The sequence below is a fragment of the Lathyrus oleraceus genome, chromosome 4 (genome assembly GCF_024323335.1).
Source record: "Lathyrus oleraceus cultivar Zhongwan6 chromosome 4, CAAS_Psat_ZW6_1.0, whole genome shotgun sequence".
Classification (NCBI taxonomy): domain Eukaryota; kingdom Viridiplantae; phylum Streptophyta; class Magnoliopsida; order Fabales; family Fabaceae; genus Lathyrus; species Lathyrus oleraceus.
Window position 1 is genome coordinate 430908637 of NC_066582.1, and position 19926 is coordinate 430928562.

The window sequence follows — 19926 nt, forward strand, 5'->3', positions numbered from 1 at the left end:
GTTTTTATGATTGGTATGATAATATGATTTGTTATGGTTATGTTATGATGTTGAAATCCTTGTAGTTATGAACTTGGGATTCTTGTTATACATGTGTATATGAGCATGTAGTGAGATGGATGTGTTGGAAGAAGGAGTGTGGGCTTGATTGGAAATGGAGTTACAGAGGAAAATGGTGTTATGAGAAGTGGAAAAATGAAAATATGAGTGAACCAATCAATTGGCCCCAATCATCAATCGATTGACAGCCTTTGGTTTAGCAGAAAAATGATGTTTTCATAGGACCAATCGATTGACACTGCATGTCAATCGATTGCACAAACTTGTTGTATATGAATAGTGGAAATTTTCGGCAGGATTAATCGATTGACACTTAGCAAATTTTTAAAAACAAAAATGTGAGAGGAACCAATCGATTGGGCTTCCCCAACCAATCGATTGACTCAAGTTAAAAACTTCAAAATCCATTTCCTAAGTGTTTCTAAATGCATTCTTCCATCCATTAATCCATTGTGATGCTATGTTTATGTTGAATACATGTTAATGGTGAAAATTACATGATGAATCTAGTGAGTTAACCTAGGATTGAAATTAGGTCATGAGTGAGGTTTATAATCTAGATAATGCGAGAATACAGTATTCATTCGTACGACGCTTATGTGGAGGTCGTGGACGAATTGTTGCCATGATTGAGAATGAGACGCATTGTATGGAACATGACATGTTATTGTTGTGTATTATGGTGAATGAAGTCACCTATGATTGATGAATTTTGTTATGGTTTGTGGAACCGATGATTGTAGAACCGATCATGTATTCAGAATGTGTGTTTCTGTGGTGGTACACATCTTTATTGGTATGCTTCGACGTGTAAGCGTTGGGATGTGGGGCCAATGATTCGAGCCTCAATTGGGTTTGAGCCCCAACCATGGCGGACATGGGGGAAAGATGGACACCAAAGTGGGATAAGTCCCATACGGTGAAAGAGACTCAAAGTGGGTAGAGTCCCATACGAGTGATGGTTCTTAATAGTGGGTTTGAGTCCCATAGGGGAACCGGATATCCACCGCGAAAGTCGAATTATACGAGCATGCATGAACCGGACCTGACTTAGACGTAACTCCGTTCGGGAATTGATGTGTCGTGATCTGAATAATGATCTGGTTTGAGTTGCGAGAACTCAGATGCATGTTGCCATACAATTGCGAGATAGTTTCCCCATCGCTCAAGTCTTCGTTCCCTTGTCGACTTGAGTTGAATATTGATTAGGAAACCTTTTAGAGCCGAGTGGACCCATAAGATAGGGAACCCACTGATATTATTATCTCACCCCATGTTGTTGATTATTTTTCAGGTGGTTCTGAGCAGGATAAAGGTAAGGGCAAGATAAAGTGATGTCTTGCTTACCTGATGACTGGTGGCTTTTCTTCCACTGTGTAGATATTTTTGAGATCATTGTCTAATGATCTAGATCAATAGTTTTATTTTGGGCACTCTTATGTACATTTACGCCATATTGTGTTATTTTGGGCATGTCTTTATATATGTACACTATGCTGCTAGGCACTTATGTATTTCAGTACTAGTATTACACTATGTATAATATGTATTCTAGACATATATTATATGTGGGTGTTACAATTGGTATTAGAGCAGGTCGTATCCTCGACCTAGCCATGAAATATTATAAGTATTCCTTTTTGCCTCATATGTGGGTTGTCATCACTGTCCTTGGTGTTATATTCATAGTATTGAGCCTGATCAACTTAATCCTATTCGTATGACATTCAGGATCATGGCTGACAGACGCAGAGGTCGTGGTAGACCCAGAACCCAGAATTCAAACTCTGAACCGCCAAGTGGTAGTGAAGGTTTTCAATGGCCTCAATTTATGCAACAGATGCAACAATAACATAATCAATTCATGAAACAAATGATGCAGTAGTGGAATGGTGGTTTGCATCCTCAAGGAGTTCCACAGGTAGCTGCAGGTGGTAGTTTCCGAGATTTCTTCCGCATGAATCCTCTGGAATTCCGTGGTGGGCCGAATCCTGTGAAGGCTCAGGAGTGGATAACCGGCATGGAAAGGATTTTCCGGATAGTGCATTGTAGTGAAGAAAATAAGGTTGTGTTTGCTTCTCACATGATGAAGGGTCCAGTTGTGAGATGGTGGGAGAGTGCTTTGACTCTTATGACCAATCAAGGAATACCTAGGGATTGGGAGAATTTTAAGAGTATTTTCCTGGATAAGTATTTTCCTAGTTCTTTGAGGACTCAGAAAGAGTTTGAGTTTCAACAGCTCAGGAAAGGTACTATGTCAGTAGCTGCGTATGCTGAGAAGTTCGAAGATATGGCTGCTTATTCTAGACAAGTTGCGTACGCAGCAGATGAGAGGTGGAAGATTGATCAGTTTCTTTTTGGTCTGAGGGGTGAAATTTCTCATAATGTTTCTCAAAGGGAATTCACTTCTTATGCTGAGTTGTTGAGGCAATGTTATGTGGCTGAGAACAGTTTGAAGAAAGTTCAAGAAGAAAGGGATTTGTACAGGAGTGGGCAGAGAGACCAAGGAAGGCCAGGAATCCAGTTTAGGCCTAGATCTCAGGCTTTTAAGGGAAAACAGGTGCAACATGCAAGACCTAACCAACCTCCTCAATGTCAAGTATGTAAGAAGTATCATTTTGGAAAATGTACTGTAAGTGGAATTAGGTGTTTTACTTGTCATAAGGAGGGACACATGTCTAGGGAATGTCCTCAGAATAAGAATCAGATGCAGGGGAGGAGCGTCGGTCGAGTTTATACTTTGGATGCAGAGAAGGCTAAGAGCAACAATGCCTTAATTGCTGGTACGTGTTTCATCAATAATCATCCTTGTTTTGTATTGTTTGATTGTGGAGCGACCCACTCTTTTGTATCAATTTGGTGCATGAAGCGTCTTGGCTTGCAAGCAATTCCCTTGTCTCCTCCTATGGTGGTTACTACCTCCATGGATGATGTGGTTGAGACACCGTTGATTTGTGAAAATTGTTCGCTCTCGGTGAATGGTAGAATTTTCCAGATTGATCTTATTTATTTACCACTTAAGAAGGTTAATGTGGTTCTGGGGATGGATTGGCTTTCCGCCAACATGGTGTTTATTGGTTGTGAAGAGAAGTTGATTATCATTCCATCTAGTGAAGCTACTCCAAAGGATGTGCTAACTACTATCTTGGAAGGTACAGTTGGCATGGTTAATTTCTTATTTGAGAATGAAAAGTCAGTTCTCTTGGTTCTTACCAAGGAGCCTAACGATAATCTGAGTGTTACACAAATCCCTGTTGTTTGTGAATTTCCGGAAGTTTTTCCTGAGGATGTCACCTCTCTTCCTCCTGAAAGGGAAGTGGAATTCTCTATTGATCTAATACCTGGGATGGCTCCAATCTCCGTCTCTCCGTATCGCATGGCGCCACTAGAGTTGAGAGAGTTGAAGAATCAATTGTAAGAGTTGTTAACCAAGCATTTTATCCTACCTAGTGTCTCACCATGGGGAGCTCCAGTGTTATTAGTAAAGAAGAAGGAAGGTAGTATGCGGTTGTGTATTGATTATCGCCAGTTGAATAAAGTTACCATCAAGAACAAGTACCCGCTGCCAAGGATAGACGATTTGTTAGATCAGTTGAAAGGAGCCTGTGTATTCTCGAAGATTGATTTATGATCGGGCTATCATCAAATAAGAGTTAAGAGTTCGGATGTGCCAAAGACCGCATTTAGAACCTGATGTGGCCATTATGAGTTCCTTGTAATGCTGTTTGGTGTAACGAATGCCCCGACTATTTTTATGGACTATATGAATTGGATATTCCAACCCTACTTGGACTAGTTCGTAGTGATCTTTATTGATGACATTCTTATTTATTCTCGTACTCCTCAAGAGCACGGAGAACACCTAAGGATTGTTCTATCAGTACTGCAAGAGAAACAACTTTTTGCCAAGTTAAGTAAGTGTGAATTTTGGATGAACGGAGTGAAGTTTCTTGGTCATGTAATATCACAAGGAGGAGTATCGGTGGATCCATCTAAAGTTGAAGCAATTATTAATTGGGAAAGACCGAAGAATGCTTCCGAAGTCAGAAATTTCTTAGGTTTGGCAGGTTACTACCAAAGGTTTTTAAAGGGATTTTCGCAGATAGCGTTACCATTTAGACTTACCCAAAAGGAAATTTCTTTCAAATGGGATTCAAAGTGTGAGAAGAGTTTTATGAGTTTGAAGGAGAAGCTAACTGAAGGAGAAGAGCGATCCAAAATGCAGCGGAATTTAAAATTTCTCCTTTAGTGATCCTTACGAATGGGCATGATCAGTGATAGAATTGTTACCTCTTGTGGCGATTGTAACCTTTGATGCAGACCTACAGAGCGATCACGAACGTTGAACGATGACAACGCCTCTACTCAGTCCACACGAACGGATTCCTTCAATCTCAGTGCTAGACGCTACGAATGAAGGCTTTGAGTGAGAGAGAGAGAGAGAGAGAAAAGAAATTGCAACTGCACAAATGCTTCTACACAAGGGTTCTATTTGTATAACCACTTGTGTGGGCTGCAAGCTAAAAAGCCCACTCAAGTGTATGTGGCCCATATCTTATAATATGCCAAAATCACTTAAGCGCGTGGTACCTTACCATATTTCATATTCTACTTAAGTACACTGTACCTTACGATGTTCTACAATTCACTTAAGGGCGTCGTACATTACAATATTCCTTAGTTACTCTATCTCTCATCAATCTGTCCTTTTGTGTGTGACCCTGTAGGTTTTCGTGACATTGGCAATTATATTAAATCACGTATTTAACATAATAAACAGTGAGCGGTATCTAACAACACATCACTGCTACCCAAGACACGAAAATGTCATGTGATCTGACAAATCCTTTTGTGATAATACTTATTTGTACAATTACCCTTTTGACCTTATGTCTATATTGAACACAAGGCATAAACCGTGTCATCCTTGTCCAGTTCGATATTGGGCCCATAGACATTTATCCTGTTACGCAGGATGGGAAAATTTCATCTAGGTCACTCATGTCCCTTAGCATGCTTCGTGGAGTACCCATCAATTGTCTTTATGGTCATCCAGTTACGGACAATGTTTGATCAGCAATAAGGCACTAGACTCTACATCTAGGGTCCATAGTGGTTTCAGGTCGAAGGGTGGTATACACCATTATCACCATGAGAATAACTTATGACACTTTGCATAACATTCTATATAGTATTCTCATTGCGGGTCAATCCAGTATAAATATTACTCTTAATATTCACACCTATGTTTAAGACTTGATAACTCCTTATCCATGATCCATGAGATGTGATCATCAGTCTATATACATAATAGTCTTAATGCTTTAATGTTATCCCACTTCACAATAAATCTTGACTACGAATACTTTAAGAATAGTGTCCTTATGTTTAATGTGATCTCATGATTAAGTTACACTTGATACATTAAACGGACTAGCTATTCTAGGGACTTTATTAAACAAACATAATAAAGACAAAAGTCTTTTATTATTAATAAATAATTTGATACAAGTACCAAAAGTATTGGCCTATAGGGCTTACACCAACAATCTCCCACTAGCACTAGAGCCAATCAGGCATACCCCTAATGCCCATAGATCTAGTATGGCCATCATGCTTCTGCTGTGCAAGAGGCTTTGTCAGTGGGTCAGCAATATTGTCAAGTGTAGGTACTCTGCATATTTTCACATCTCCTCTATATATTATCTCTTGAATGAGGTGATAACACCTAAGTATGTCTTTGGATCGTTGGTGAGATCAAGGATCCTTAGCTTGTGCGATAGCACCATTGTTATCACAATAGAGACCAATGGGATCCACAATGCTAGGAACTATGCCAAGTTCACTAATGAACTTTTTGATCCAAACAACTTCTTTTTCTGCACTCAAGGCAGCAATATACTCGGCCTCGGTTGTAGAATCAGCAACTGTATCTTGCTTTGAACTTTTCCAGCTCACAGCGCCACCGTTTAAGCAAAACACATAACCAGATTGCGATCTAAAGTCATCCTTATCTGTATGGAAGCTAGCATCGGTGTATCCAATTACAGCCAGCTCTTCCTGACCTCCATATATCAAGAATGAGTCCTTAGTCCTTCTCAAATACTTAAGGATATTCTTGACAGCTACCCAATGAGCATCACCAGGATCAGATTGGTACCTACTCGTTGCACTTAAAGCATACGAGACATCTGGTCGAGTACATAACATGGCATACATGATAGATCCTATTGCAGATGCATATGGAATCTTATTCATGCGATCCCTTTCTTCCTTAGTTGAAGGGGATTGTGTTTTTGATAAACACAGACCATGTTGCATAGGTATGAATCCTTTCTTGGAATCATGCATATTAAAGCGTCTCAGCACTTTGTCTGTGTACGTACTCTGACTTAGGCCAAACAGTTTTTGTGATCTATCTCTATAGATTCTGATTCCTAATATATAGGATGCTTCACCTAGGTCCTTCATAGAAAAGCATTTCCCCAACCAAGACTTTACTTGTTGCAAGGTAGGGACATCGTTTCCAATGAGTAATATGTCATCTACATATAATACTAGGAAAACGATCATGCTCCCACTAACCTTCTTGTAGACACAAGGCTCATCTTCATTCTTGATGAATCCATATTGTTTTACTATTTCATCAAAACGAAGATCCCAGCTTCTAGAAGCTTGCTTCAATCCATAGATTGATCTCTGTAACTTATATATCTTTTGGGCTTCTTCTGGTATGTCAAATCCTTCAGTTTCTGTCATGTACACATCCTCAAGTAGATTCCGATTAAGGAAAGCAGTTTTGACATCCATCTGCCATATTTCATAATCATGATATGCAGCGATAGCAAGTAAAATCCGAACAAATTTAAGCATTGCAACTGGTGAAAAGGTTTCATCATCGTTAACCCCATGAATTTGTTTATATCCTTTTGCAACCAGTCTTGCCTTATAGGTATGTACCTTACCATCCATGTCAGTCTTCTTTTTGAAGACCCACTTGCATCCTATAGGGTTAAATCCTACATGAGGCTCTACCAAGGTCCAAAATTGGTTTGTGTACATGGAATCCATTTCAGATTTCATGGCTTCTAGCCACTTCTCAGACTCGGGACCAGTTATGGCCTCTTGGTAGGTCACAGACTCATCTTGATCCATGATTAATAAATCACCTTGATCAGTTATGAGATATCCATATCTCTCAGGTAGGTGATGTATCCTGCTTTACCTACGCTGGTCTTGTTCTACTTGAGCAGGTTGCTCTTCCACAACTACTTGTGTTTCCTGCTCTAATTCCTCCATAGGTGTATCAATGCTTTGTGATTCTTTAATTTCTTCAAGCTCTACTTTCCTCCCACTGATTCCTTTGGAAATAAAATCCTTTTCTAGGAAAACTCCAGTTCGAGCGACAAACACTTTGCCCTCAGAAGGATTGTAGAAGTAATACCCTCTTGTTTCTTTAGGATACCCCACAGATAAGCATTTGTCAGATTTGGGCTCAAGCTTAGTTGAAATTTGTCATTTCACATAAACTTCGCAACCCCAAATCTTCATGTAAGACATATGTGGTTTCTTACCACTTCATATCTCATATGGTGTCTTCTCAACCTTTTTAGATGGAACACAGTTAAGTGTGTAAGCTGCTGTCAATAGTGCATGTCCCCAAAAGGAGTTTGGAAGATCGGCGTGACTCATCATGGATCGGACCATATCTAACAGGGTTCAATTTCTTCTCTTAGATACACCATTCTATTGGAGTGTTCCAGGAGGAGTAAGTTGGGATAGGATCCCACACTCTTTCAGATGGTCATCAAACTCTAGGCTTAAATACTCACCACCTCGATCTGATCGAAGAGTTTTAATATTCTTACCTAGTTGGTTTTGTACTTCATTCTTGAATTCCTTGAACTTTTCAAAGGAATCTTATTTGTGTTTCATTAAATACACATAACCATATCTACTGAAATCATCAGTAAATGTGATGAAGTACTAAAAACCTCTTATGGCTGGTATGTTTAGTGGTCCACATACATCAATATGTATGAGGGCCAAAAGATCATTAGCTCTTTCACCTTTTCCTACGAATGGAGATTTTGTCATCTTTCCAATTAAACAAGATCTACATGCCTCATATGATTCATAATCAAAAGAGTCCAAGAGTCCATCTTTATGGAGTTTGGAAATGTGTTTCTCATTTATGTGGCCTAATCGACAATGCCAAAGGTAAGTTGGATTTAACTCATTAAGTTTCATCCTTTTAGTATTAATGTTATAAATAGGCATTTCAAGATCAAGTACATATAGTCCATTGTTCATTTGTGCAGTAGCATAGAATATATCACTCAAATAAATTAAGCAACAATTGTTCTTTATTATAAATGAAAAACCAAACTTATCCAAACAAGAAACAGAAATAATATTCCTGCTAATTACAGGTACATAATAGCAGTTCCCTAACTGAATTATTAAACGACTAGGTAAAGTTAATACATAAGTTCCTACGGCTAAAGCATCAACCTTTGCTCCATTGCCAACTCGTAGGTCAACTTCACCTTTTGCCAAATCTCTACTCCTTTTTAGCCCCTGCACATTGGTACAAATGTGAGAATCGCATCTAGTATCTAATACCCATGATGCATAAGTAGATAAATTAATTTCAATAACAAAAATACTCGAAGTTGAAGTCTCTACTCCATTCTTCTTATCTTCCAGGTACTTTGGGCAGTTTCTCTTCCAGTGACCGGTCTTACCGCAATGGAAGCAGGTGCCTTCCTTTGCTATGCCTCCACTAGGCTTCAAAGCAGAAACAATGGGTTTGGGTTTGGCAACTTCCTTGCCTTTCCCTTTATCACCCTTCTTGGTGGGTCTTTTGTTCTGCCTCTTTCCATTTCCGATCATCATAATGGACTTCCCTTTTGACTTCAGATTCTGCTCAGCAGTTCTTAACATGGCTAGCAGTTCAGGAAGAGATTTTTCCATATCTATAAGACCCTAATTTTGACCCTAAGATCCCTCATGGCATCATATTATTTACTCAATGCATTGCCTCAAGGATCATAGCATGTTTGGCTCCTTAACCCTAGGTTTGGGACTTGTGTGAGATGGTTTGAGACCACCAAGCATGCTTGAATTGTATATTATTGCTTTTCTTATTTTGTTTACTAACCAAAAGCACAAAAATATGTCACTAACCTCTTTTGTTTTGAAGCTCAAGCAATCATGTGATCCCCTGCTCCTAGGAGGCTCCTAAGCTCAATGAAGTGGCTAGATGAAGATGAGAACAAGCATGACAAAGGTCCACAAGGTTCCAAATCATCATATATGTCTCCCAAGTATCTCAATTTTCCAATTAGATCATGATAAACCAAAGGGCTTGAGGATTGTTTCCCAAGGAAACCCTAATTCAACTGTGCATTGATTGTGCCTTGCTCATGAAGCAACCTCAACCTATGATCAAGTTAAATCAAGGGAAGTTATTTCACTCATTATTTTATGCATATATGAGCTTATGTGAGTATCCTCAATCATTCGTTCATCAAGATTTTAAGTTTGGCCTTGAGAAGTTGACCAGTCAAGTCATCTGACCAATCTAAGATCCACTGAGACCTAACTTTTGATGTGTTTGTCAAATGAAGATGACCCCAAGAACAAAAATGTTCTTAAAAACCATATGAACAACTTTAATTTTCATCAAAAATCCATTTGAAATTTGGAATGTCATCATTCATTTCAAAACATTACAGGTCATTTTGATTGAAACCCTAATTTTGGGTCAACTTCCCAAAGACCTAACTTCCTTAATTTTTATGATTTTGGGGTTAGACCAATTGAATTGGAAATCTTAAGATGTATACTTAAAATTTTATGTTGGACAAAATTTCATAGTCCTAAAAGAAACACATGTGATAATACAAAATATTATAGGTCACTTTGGACCAAAGCCATTGAATTTGAAAAATGTCCAACTTCAAGTGCCCATAACTTTATCATCAAAAATCCAAATGATGCAAACTTTAAGTCCAAATTGATCATCTTGAAAAGATCTAAAACTTTGATGTTGGAGGTTTTTCCATTTGAGGTTGAATCATTGAAACAAAAGGGCTTGAAGTTGATCACTTTTGGTAAAAAAATTCAAAGGAAACCTAGACATGTTTTGTACCTCAAACTTCAAGGTCAGTTTTCACAAATTTCCAAACTCCAAATGGATTTTTGCCCAACATAGATTTTGTTCCCTATGACAAGAGATTTCCAACCATTACTCACATGACCATGTTTGGATTTTCCATGTGGGACTTTCGAAGAGCTCAATGTTTAGGTCCAATTATGCAATTCACTTTGTAACTTCATGCACAAGCTAATACCAGGCCAATTGCACGTCCAATTCAACTCAATATGATCTCAGCTTGCAATTCCATCCACTTTTGGGCCTCACATGCGCCTGTACAGGCCCATGCATGGAGGACCCAATCTTCATGCACACGAGCATTTCATTGCCTTGCCTTCAGCTCAGCTATAAATAGAGGGCCTTGCTCATTCAAATTTCAACCTCATGGTGATCTGAAACTCTGCTAGATTCAAAACCTAACCTCACTCAAAGGAATTCCAATTTTCATTTCTCAATTTCAAGCTTGAATTTCAACATCCTTAGTTGATCTTCAAGTCTTAATTCCTTAGCCTTGCATCCTCATTACCTCAAGATCAAATTGGAACCAAAAGCTTGAAGAGATCGTGTTGATTAAAGCTGCACTTCAAAGGTAGATCACTCAACTGTTTTGATCTGAATCTTGCTATACAATGTGAATTGCTTTGATTTGAACTTTTTCCGAAGTCCTCGAGCAAGAGGCAGCCCAATGGTGGTCTTAATTTCATGATTTGAGACATTTCAATTTGTGCACCTTGATCTTCAACCTCAAATTTCTCACTAAATAGGAATATTGAGGAAGATCCAAGGTTACAGGGGTGATGTACATCACCCCAGCTTCATTTTGGTACCTTGTTTGTTCATTTTAATTAAGGTTCAAAAACCTGCGCGTGGTGGCCGGAAGTTGTTAACTGGCCGGAGAAGATGGTGGTTTCCACCACCATCCCACGTGGATACTTCCAGCGCCCTTGGATCTGTTTGAAATGTTATAATCCTGGCCATTGTTCTTGTTGACTTGTTTTAAATGCTTAAGTTGCGCGCTTGACTCCTGAACACCATATGGTCGCGCCTTTGAGCCGTGTGATGGAGCCACGTCATTTAATGAATCAGATCCAAGCGCTCCTGATTTTTGTTATTTTCTATTTTCTGTTTTATTTTCTTTTAATTTCTTTTATTTTCAAAAATTCACAACTATTTTATTTGAAGTCACAAAAATATGAGACCAACACCAAAAAATTTCTTGAAAAATCTAGTTTCATATTCTGATTTTTAATTATTTTTGTGACTTATTTAATATTTTTTGTGAATTATTTTGTTTTTAATAGTTTTTAATTCATTTTAAATACTTGTTGATATCTGAAAAATCGAAAAATATTTATTTAACACATATGGATCATGATAAGTCTATGTAAAATAGTCTCATCAATTTCTTAATTGATTTGAGATTTTAATTCATTTGTGTTATTTTTTCAATGTTTTTAATTGATTTAAAATAGTTTCTGATTTCAAAAATTGTTGAAAAAATTTGTCAAACCTTGTTTGACCATGTTAGACCTATGAGAATTTGATTGGACGTGTTTAAGTTGATTTGAATTGAATTTGAGGGTTGACCATATTTTGTCCATTTTAATTTTGCATTTATTTTAATTCCAAAAATAGCAAAAAAAATATATTTGACTTGTTGACTTCTAATTTTCATTTCTCTTCTGTTTAACATTGGTTGATGTTGATTTGATTCACTTTGGACCAATTGTGTTTGACATTTGAATGTTCTTCCCACTTCATTTCATCTTCATCTTATTTCTTTTTATTTTGGCCAATGAGTTAATGTCTTATGGTTAGTCTTGACATATTAGAGGCTTAACCTTCTTTGATCCAAATCAAACTCAACTTGATCCATGATCAAGTGAGTTGCTTTGTGTCCAAGATAGGTTGCTTCTTGGTCAAGCAAAAAACCTAAAGTCCATACAAGGCTTTCCTTCTTTTCTTTTGGCATGGCAAGTTGTAGGAGCTTGGCTTACTAGTCATGATCTCTAACTTGTATTTATTTGCCTATAGTTTTATTGACCGGCCTCAGATAGGTGTGACTACTACATTAGTCCACTTACGATTGCTTAACATAGCGCTAAATTGTCTTATGACACACTAACATTAACCATACTAACTACTAACTTTAATTCAAGCATTTAATTTCTTGCAATTTACTTTAATGCACTTTATTTCTTGCTCATTTATTCATATTGCTTTTTACTTTGCTCACTTGAGCTCATATTTTATGTTTATGTCATTTTCCTTTTGCTCATTTGAGCTCATTATTGTGAATAAATATATTGTTGCTTTGTGTTTGTTTTGTCTTTGTTTGTGCGAACCTAATGCAAAAGGGAGAAAGAACTTAGAATTAGGACCTTACATATGCTTAAAGGAGTTCAAAAGCAACTAGGCATCATGCCCTTAGAATGCTAAACTTGTTGAAGAGCAACTAGGCCTCATGCCTTTAGAATGCTAAATCTTAAAGTTGACTCCAAAAGGACCCATAATCTAAACTCATTCTTTGTCCATTCCTCTTATTATGTTGTGAACTTTTTGATGTTTGCTCTTGTGTGATAGGGAATCCATCTTGAGATAGTAAGGAGGACCATTGTCATGAGTAGCCAAGTTAAGAGAGACAAGCCAAATGGAGATCCTAGGAGCTTGAATGTATATATGTATTGATTGCTTGTTGCTTGCTAAGTCCAAAGGAAAGGAGCATCTTGAATCATCTCTATGATCTCAAGAAAAGGAACTCCAAGGGTTTTATCTCTTCTCCTATCTTTGCTTGTTTAGGACTAGCCCTTCTCTTCTTCTCTCCACTCTAACCCAAGTCAAACTCATTTTGTGCAAACTTTGACATTATTTTTAAACTAGAAACCTAGGCCTTATGCCTTTGACTTTTCAAACTCTTTTCATTAATACTCATTGTGAATAAACCTTAATTCAACTTTGACTTCATTTTGTAAATAAATATAACTTGTAAATACAACTCACTTCAAGTTGTTTTTGTGGATCCAATGGCCACCTTTGTTAAAACCTTTTCATAAACATTAGCCATAGGTTTGAGTTATCATAGTGGTTTATGTAAACCTCACCTTACCCTTAGTGATTGGACTATAAGTCTTCCATACTTATTATAGGGTTAACCCCTCACTAGTATGTTGAAGCTATCCTCACATGGTGGATTGTTGGTTTAGGTTGAGTTTTCTCCCTTTGATAACAAAAGACCTTAAGGCTTTTGATCAAATCAATTCACCAATCTTTTAAGATTTTTTACCCTGAACTACGAGGTTTTGATCCTACCGTTGTGATGGTACGTAGGCAATAAGTTCATCCATTCAAACAACAAATTTGTAAATATAATGTATATTCTCTTCTCATCCCCCAATCTTGTTTGCACAAATATTTTCACAAAGACCAACCTACAACACACATTTGCAAAAAGGGCTCCCTTAGAGTACTAAGGATGTTTTCGGTGCTTAAAACCTTCCCATTTCATAACCAACCCCCTTACCTAGATCTTTGACATTTTTATTAGTTTTTGATTTGATAAAACTTCTTACTTGGCTTTTGTTCGCTTTTTAGCCTTTCTTTTGGACAAATAAAAGTGCGGTGGCGACTCGAATTGTATGTTTACTTTTGATTTAGTCAATAAATCATAAGGTAACGAATACCCCGCTACAGAAAAGTGGCGACTCTGCTGGGGATCAACACTTGTCTTCCTAGTGGGTTTAGCCTACTTTTTGCTTGTATGTGTTGTATGTTTATATTTATTTGTGACATATTTTTGTGCAAATTTGGGATGACTGTATTATTTGTAATGTATCATTTGCTTGATATATCAATTTCTTGTGTGCTTGGTGGTCTTGTGAGATGATTTCTATACCCGAACTCGAGTGCACTTATGATAGGAGAATGGCATAGTCTTGTTGACTTGTGTGGAGTTATTCCTTAGCAAGTTGACTTGCAAGCCCATTCGCTTGCTGGAGGTCTTGTTGGGATCAATAATGTCACACGAGTAGTCGTGGTTAAGCATTACTCTTTCCAATAGGAACCTTAGAAGCCAAGGACCTTAGATTACCTAGCTCATCTTGGCCTATTTTAGGAAGTAATGCGAAGGTCGTTCAAGTGTAAGACTTGTACGGTTGTTGCGTGATACTACACTCATAAGAGTCTCTCTTGAGAATATTTTTGGAATACGAGTAGTCGTTTTATCCGATAATATCCGAAAGATGAGATGATGACTATGGGGACCTCTTTTAGAACATGATTGTCTGGTTTAGCCATAGTACACTCCCTTTGAGTGGTTCTTAACCGAGACTCCATGCTCGTGACTTACAACAAACCCTTGATTTACGGTTGATTCGTTCTCGTATATCCTCAATATCAATGGAACTTGGATGTTGATAAGGTGTAAACCATAATCCACCAAAATGGATGATTGATATTGAGGATGACTTGAGCCATCCCGTGACCTTTGTGTAGTGTGACTTGCTTGATCCTTGAGTGTGATTGTTGCATCCATACATTCATGCATTCATATGCATCCATATCATCAACAAGAAAATTTTCAAGGAACTTAAGAGGTCTATTTGCAAATTTTCAGACATGGATAAGCAAAGAAGGAATACGAAGAAGTACAGTTTCAGACAACCCGACTAGAAAGAGTTAAGGAGCTTGACATCCTATGTATTAGATCCCTTGGAGTTCAAAGCTCGCCATGGGAAGCTTCTGTCTATTCTTGCTACTCAGGTGGATGAAGGTCTGATGAGTGTGCTAGTGCAGTTCTATGATCCTTTGTACCGTTGCTTCACTTTTCCGGATTTCCAGCTTTTGCCTACTGTAGATGTCTAATTGGCTGCATTGTATGGTAAAACACTAGCTGGATTCTAATGTCGTGACTGATGTCATGACATGCTGTGGAGATGTTTGTTTGACTGCATTGTATGTTAGAATATCTAGCTGTACTCTGATGTCTTGGCTGATGTCATGACATACTTGAGTACTATACTACAGGATTAGCTAATACAGGATTTATTGAATGTCAAACTGGATGTTATGACATTCATCCATGTCAGCAGATACTGGGGAATAGAACAGTTTGTGTTCTGTTAGAACTCAGTATTTATTTTCAGTCTGGTTATCAAGGAAATACCAGACCTGGCATAAGGCCTACTGTCTGAATGTCAAACTGGATGTTATGACATTCATCATTGATAGGATATACTGAACAATAGGCAGAGTGGTTTTCTGCTACATTTCAGTATGCAGCTCAGTCTGCTAATCAAGGGGATAACAGACCTGATGTAAGGCTCTATGTGTAAATGTCAAATTGGATGTCTTGACATTTATTAACGTACGCTGATACTGAGGTATGTATAGATTGGTCCTGTACAGTTCAGCAAATTTGTACAGTTTGCTTTCAGGAAAAACAGACTTAGCATATGGTCCTTGATTTGGATGTCAAACTGAATGTTGTGACATTCATTCCTGACAGCGTATGCTATATTGTAGGTTGTTTAGTTTTTCTGTTTCAGCATTTTTCTCAGGCTATTCTTCAGGGATTCAACAACTGAGAGAAAATCCAGGAAACCAACAACCAAGCTACAATTAATGAACTTAACAAATAGCCTATTTGTTAGTAACCTAGATGTGGAATTTAGGGGAACTCGCGTGACCTTAATTTCAAGAAAGTACAAGTACAAGGCCCAAGTGCTGCAATATAAAAGGATGGCAATCCTTCATTCAGAACTGGGGATTTTAGGCGTGAAGATTTAGTGTGTTCAGCATACTTCACTGCTGTATTTTTGTGTGTCTTGTATTAGACGTATCTTGTAAGCCAAGCAATTATCACGTAGATGATTGCATTGGTATAGGGTGTTCATTGAGTTGTAAGTGTTATGTCACTCTAAGATTTTAAGCGTGAGTGTTGTGTATCTTGATTAAAGTTGTTAAGCACAATCAAGAGTTGTTTGAAGTGTGACTTCACAAGTGTCTTTAATTCTTAATTAAAGGTTGTAATCACTGAGGTGATTGAGGGGGAGTGAGTAGGAACTCTGATCTTAGTGTAAGATTGAAATTGCATTGGGTAGGTACTAAGTGATAGGGTTAAACAGTTTGTTTAAGGTCTGAATTAATACTACTAATAGTGGATTTCCTCCCTGGCTTGGTAGCCCCCAGACGTAGGTCATGTTGGACCGAACTGGGTAAACAATTACTTGTGTTATTTACTGCACTTACTTTTAAGTTCTGCATAATTCTTGTCTGAGCAGAATTGGATGTCATAACAACTCGTGTGACATCAAAAGTCTGTTAACTAGAATTTCAATTGGTATCAGAGCAGGCACCCTGCCTATTAATTTCTGGGTGAGATCTAGGGAAGTTACTTTCTAGTACCATGGACAAGGATATAGGACACTCAAATAGACCACCCATGCTGGATGGTTCTAACTATGATGACTGGAAGCCTCGTATGATAGCCTTCTTAAGGTCTCTAGATAGCAAAGTCTGGAGAGCTGTCAACAAAGGATGGGAACATCCAACGAAGACAGGTGAAGATGGAGTCAGTGTGCAGATTCCTGAAGAAGAGTGGGACAAGGAGCAAGAGGCATTAGCCCTTGGAAATTCTAAGGCCTTGAATGCATTGTTCAATGGAATCAGTAAGAACATCTTCAGACTGGTGCACCACTGTGAGCTGGCTAAGGAAGTTTGGGATACCCTCAAGATAACTTATGAAGGTACCTCCAAGGTGAAGATGTCCAAACTTCAGATGCTGACCACCAAGTTTGAAAATCTGAGGATGAAAGAGGATGAGACTATTCATGACTTTCACATGAATATTCTTGAGATTGTAAACACCTCTGGTAGCTTAGGTGAGAAAATGGCTGAAGAGAAACTTGTAAGAAAGATTCTCAGGTCATTACCTAAGAGATTTGCCATGAAGGTCACTGCAATAGAAGAGGCTCAAGATATCTGCATCATGAAGGTGGATGGGCTCATTGGTTCTCTCCAAACCTTTGAAATGGGCATGTGTGAGAATGTTGAAAATAAGAACAAAAGCGTAGCTTTTGTGTCAAATACTGAAGAGGAGTCAGAAGCAGGATATACTGGAGGTGATGAAAGCATATCAGAAGCCATAGCCATGCTTGGGAGACAGTTCAACAAGTTCGTGAAGAAGATTGATCAAAGAGGTAGACCAAATGTCAAGAACATCTCGTCTGACATCAGGAAAAGATCAACTTTTGAAGAAAAGTTCAACCAAGGCAAGGGAATCCAATGTCATGGATGTGAAGGCTACGGACACATTAGAGCTGAATGCCCTACTTACCTCAAGATGCAAAAGAATGGGCTAGCTGTCACATGGTCTGAGGGAGATTCTGAAAGTGAATCTGAAGGAGAATCTGCTAAACATGTCACTGCACTAACGAGTGTTTGTGCCACTGATGATGACTCAAGTGCGGATGAACTGACCTTTGATGAACTTGCTGCAGCTTATAAGAAGCTATGTGTCACCAGTGCAGAAGTGCGTGTACAAGGAGAAAAGCAGAAGAAGCTCATCAAGGAGCTGGAAGATGAGAGACAGAAGCATCTGACAGTCATAGAGGGTCTAAATGGTGAGATAACCTTGCTGACCTCCAAGCTGGATCAAATGACTAAATCCATCAGAATGTTGAATAAAGGAACTGACACCTTGGAAGAGATCCTAAAGGTGGGACAGAAGTCTGGAACCATATCTGGTTTAGGCTTTGTGAAAAAAACCTCAGCTGAACTCAAACGCCCAAAGGCTAAAGTTCAGAAATTCAAGTGGAGGTCACACCCAATGTCTCAACATCAGGGAACCAGAATGAATAATCATCAGAAGAGGAAATTCCAGAATGGAGATGTCACCACTGTGGTAGGCTTGGCCATATAAAAGCCTTCTGCTACAGGCTTCATGGTTACCCTAACCAAGCCCCTCATGTCAGACCTAAGCATAAGACATATAGGCACTATGTCCCCATCAAGAAGCGACAATGGTATGCTAGGTTGCCTCACACAGCTCTAAGGGCATCTACCAGAGAAGACTGGTACTTTGACAGTGGCTGCTCAAGACATATGACTGGTATGGAGAATATACTGGTGGATATACAACCACACACTACCAGTTATGTGACCTTTGGTGATGGTGCTAAAGGAAAAATAAAAGGTGTGGGTAAGATGGACTGATCTGGAGTCCCAGAACTGAATAATGTACTGTTAGTAAAAGGACTGGCGGCCAACCTCATCAGCATAAGCCAGCTGTGTGATCAAGGATACTATGTTCAGTTCACTAAGGAGCTATGTGTTGTGGCAAATGGAGATAATCAAGAAGTTATGAGAGGATCCAGATCCAAAGATAACTGTTATCTGTGGGAACCTAAGCTCTCAAACCTTTCCACAATGTGCTCCTCAACCAAGGAAGAACAGGAGGTGAAGCTGTGGCATAGACGCCTTGGTCATCTACACTTAAGGGGAATGAAAAAGATCATATCCAAGGAAGCAGTTAGAGGAATCCCAAAGTTGCTTATTGATGAAGGAAGAGTCTGTGGAGAATGCTAGGTGGGCAAGCAAACCAAGATGTCACATCCGAAGCTGGGACATCCTACAACTTCCAGAGTTCTGGAACTGTTGCACATGGACTTAATGGGACCTATACAGGTTGAAAGTCTGGGTGGAAAGAGATATGCATATGTGGTGGTTGATGACCATTCCAGATACACGAGGATAAGCTTCATCAGAGAGAAGTCAGATACATTTGATGTCTTCAAAGACCTGTGCATCAGACTTCAAAGGGAAAAGGACAGTTGTGTTGTCCGAATTAGGAGTGATCATGGTACGAAGTTCAAAAATTCCAAGTTTGATGAGTTCTGCTCGTCTGAAGGAATAAGTCATGAGTTCTCCTCTCCTATAACTCCTCAGCAGAATGGGATAGTTGAAAGGAAAAATAGAACTATTCAAGAATCTGCCAGAGCTATGATTCATGCAAAGAAGCTCCCTATGCACTTTTGGGTTGAAGCTATGAATACCGCTTGCTATGTTCACAATAAAGTCACCTTGAGAAAAGGAACCTCCTCCACTCTGTATGAAATATGGAAAGGCAGAAAACCCACTGTGAAGTACTTTCATATCTTTGGAAGTAAATGCTACATTCTCACAGATCGTGAACAGAGAAGGAAAATGGATCCCAAAAGTGATGAGGGTATATTCCTAGGATACTCAACTAACAGCAGAGCGTACAGAGTGTTCAACTACAGGACCAATGTCCTGATGGAATCCATAAATGTTATTGTGGATGATAAAGAGGAAGGAATCAATGTCATAGAGGATGTTGGAACATTCCTTGATACTACAACAGACATACCAGTCAAGTCTGAAGAAGTACAGGAGACTCCTACTGAATGTGAGGTAGATGCACCCACCAAAATTCCATCTATCAGAATTCAGAAAGACCACCCTAAGGATCTTATCATAGGAGATCCCAATAGTGGTGTGACTACCCGATCAAGGGAAATTAGCTCAAATTCCTGTTTTGTATCCAAGGTTGAACCAAAAAATGTGAAAGAAGCCCTGACTGATGAATATTGGATCAATGCCATGCAAGATGAACTGGAGCAGTTTAAAAGGAATGAAGTATGGGAGCTAGTTCCACGACCTGAAGGGACTAACATCATTGGTACCAA

At 38.7% G+C, this 19926-nt stretch overlaps 1 protein-coding gene across 1 annotated transcript; it reads left to right on the forward strand.

Moving 5' to 3' along the window:
- The first annotated feature begins 2017 nt into the window (after positions 1-2017).
- Positions 2018-3478, forward strand: LOC127137827 (uncharacterized). The gene has a single exon (XM_051064251.1). It carries the CDS (start codon positions 2018-2020, stop codon positions 3476-3478), a length of 1461 nt encoding a protein of 486 aa, XP_050920208.1.
- The last annotated feature ends 16448 nt before the right edge of the window (positions 3479-19926 follow it).

What these genes read in the sequence shown, in the direction of transcription:
- LOC127137827 (XM_051064251.1), top strand. Translation starts at nt 2,018, where the DNA reads ATGAATCCTCTGGAATTCCGTGGTGGGCCGAATCCTGTGAAGGCTCAG.